The 2,324-nt window shown below is 43.6% G+C and overlaps 1 protein-coding gene across 1 annotated transcript; it reads left to right on the top strand.

Annotated features, from left to right (window-relative positions):
• Positions 1–267: 267 nt before the first annotated feature.
• On the top strand, positions 268–2,219 carry LOC129349595 (angiogenin-2). The gene is made up of 2 exons (XM_055013354.1): positions 268–291; positions 1,201–2,219. The coding sequence occupies exon 2, from the start codon at positions 1,205–1,207 to the stop codon at positions 1,784–1,786; it is 582 nt and encodes a 193-aa protein (XP_054869329.1). The 5' UTR covers positions 268–291; positions 1,201–1,204; the 3' UTR covers positions 1,787–2,219.
• The last annotated feature ends 105 nt before the right edge of the window (positions 2,220–2,324 follow it).

The raw sequence follows: 2,324 nt of genomic DNA, 5'->3' as shown, positions 1-2,324 counted from the left end.
AACAGCAGCAGCACAAAGACGCAGAGAGCTTCTAAAAATACCGCCTGCTGCTATTTCCAGCAGTAATCTGATCATCTGCTCCGAAGCACAGCCGTGTGGACGCAGCGTTGAAATGCATCATTTCAGGCTCCTCCTGCTCACGTTCAGGAAGTGAAACTGGAACCGTGAGCGAAGGGCAGCAGAGAAAAGATCTCACATCTGGAGCCTTTAGGGTCATTTCTGTTCGTCTGCTGCCAAAACCAGGTAGGGAAGTTTCCTCAGCTGATCCTCCGGCTTCGTTTCAGGTTTCAGGTCTGCAGCTGTGATTCTGTGTCTGTTTCCTCTGTGTTTGAAATGTTTACCTCATGGTGAGGCACTTTACTGGCAAAGTGAGACGCTGTGGAAATTCACAAAAATGGAGAGAGAAAATGGAGAAACTGAGATGTGAAGGAGTTTTTCTGACTGTAACTCTCGTTTTCTGCAGGATGATGGCTGCTCTCAGGGTTTTATTCTCTCTCTCCTTCTCTCTCCTGCTGATAATCAAACATTTTGCAGCCAAATCTGTTTTTTCCAGTGCACATGTGGAGGCTGCAGGTCGACAAACTCTGACTTTTACATAGAGTTCAGGAAAAATATGATGTTCTGAGGAAGTTCTAGTCACGTTTTCAGGTCACGATACAAACTTTACTGTGGAAATGAACAAATGTGGAGAAATAAAATGGTAAAACTGAGATGTGACGGAGTTTTTCCTCAGGGTTTTATTCTCTCTCTCCTTCTCTCTCCCTCTGATAATCAAACATTTTGCAGCCAAATCTTCTTTTCCAGTGCACACGTGGAGGCTGCAGGTCGACAAGCTCTTTAAAATCTTTCCTCTCTTTAAAATAGTTGTTTTAAAAAATGAGAAAGTTCTGCAAAGTTCCAGTCGTGTTTTCAGGTTAAGAAACTTGACTGAAGCCTTATTGTGGAAACTGACAGATGTGAAGACTTTTTTTCTGACTTTTTAATTCTTGTTTTTCCTGCAGGACATTCTGCTGGAGGCTGTAGGTCGACAAACTGACTCTGAAAAAATAAAAACTAGATTATGTGATCTGCAAACTCCTCATCATGTTTTAGGTTAAGATACAAACTTTACTGTAGAAATTAACAAATCTGGAGAAAGACAATGTTAAAACTTAGGTGTGAAGGAGTTTTTCTGACTGTTTAACTCTTGTTTTCCTGCAGGACGATGGCCTCTCTCCGGGTTCTCCTCTTCTTCCTCGTCTTCTTCCTGCTCCATCTCCAGACATGGGCTAAAAACGACGCCCCCTGCCAGCTCTCCAAGTGGAACAACGGCTACAAGACCTTCATCAAGCGCCACATCCGCTCCGGAACGCCCGACTCCTACGACGAGGACGAGTGGAAGGCCTACATCAAGACCCACGGCGGCTGCGACCGGCCCACGCAGTCCTTCCTGCTGCCCCGGGACCTGGACCGGGTGCGGGCCGTGTGCTCCAGCGGCGGCGGGCAGGTCTACCGGGAGAACCTGTGCATCAGCCGGCAGCCCTTCACCTTCGTCACCGTCAGGAGCCAGCCGGGAACCTGCAGCATCCGCAGCGTCAAGGCCGAAACCAAGCACCTGATCCTGGCCTGCGAGGTCCTGGAGAACCAGTGTCTGCCGGTGCACTTCGAGGGGAACCCGGAAGACCTGAGGCCGGACAACAACGCCAGAGGATGCCAGGATCCTGAGACGAGAGGAGACGCTGCAGCCCTGAGGACGACGTGGCTCTGGATGGTTTCTGCTCTAATATTTATTGTTTATGCTTATTAAACTGCTTCAGAGGAGGCTTTGGAGGTTTCATTTGGAGATTTAAAACGGTATATTTATAAAAAGTTCAGTTCCTACTTGAATATGCATGTATTGTGAGGATTTCCAAAAGAGAAAACAAAATCTGGATTTATTTAATAACTAATTTCTTCTCTGGATGCTTCTATCTACAGGGGACTGACAACATGCAGAGAAAAAAAATGTAATTTCATTTGATTTTTCATTCCTTTCCACTGCAACAAATATAAGAAAATGGGGTTTTTTTTGCTGTATTTTGCACCAACCAGCCATATTTTCACACAGACAATAAATAAGCTATTAGATTACAACACATCAGCTGTATATTTATAAAAAGTTCCATTTTTAAGGACATATTCTTTTGTAAAAACAGTTTCTTGAATATACATGCAAAAATAAAATTTGGAAAGAAAAGCGATTCATTTGAATTCTTTCGGTTATGCAAATATATATATATATATATATATATATATATATATATATACACACACACACACACACACACACAGCATATATATATATA

Source organism: Amphiprion ocellaris, chromosome 9 (assembly GCF_022539595.1).
Source record: "Amphiprion ocellaris isolate individual 3 ecotype Okinawa chromosome 9, ASM2253959v1, whole genome shotgun sequence".
NCBI lineage: Eukaryota > Metazoa > Chordata > Actinopteri > Pomacentridae > Amphiprion > Amphiprion ocellaris.
The sequence above is the reverse complement of the archived record's forward strand: the minus strand, read 5'-3'. Positions and strand labels throughout refer to the sequence as shown.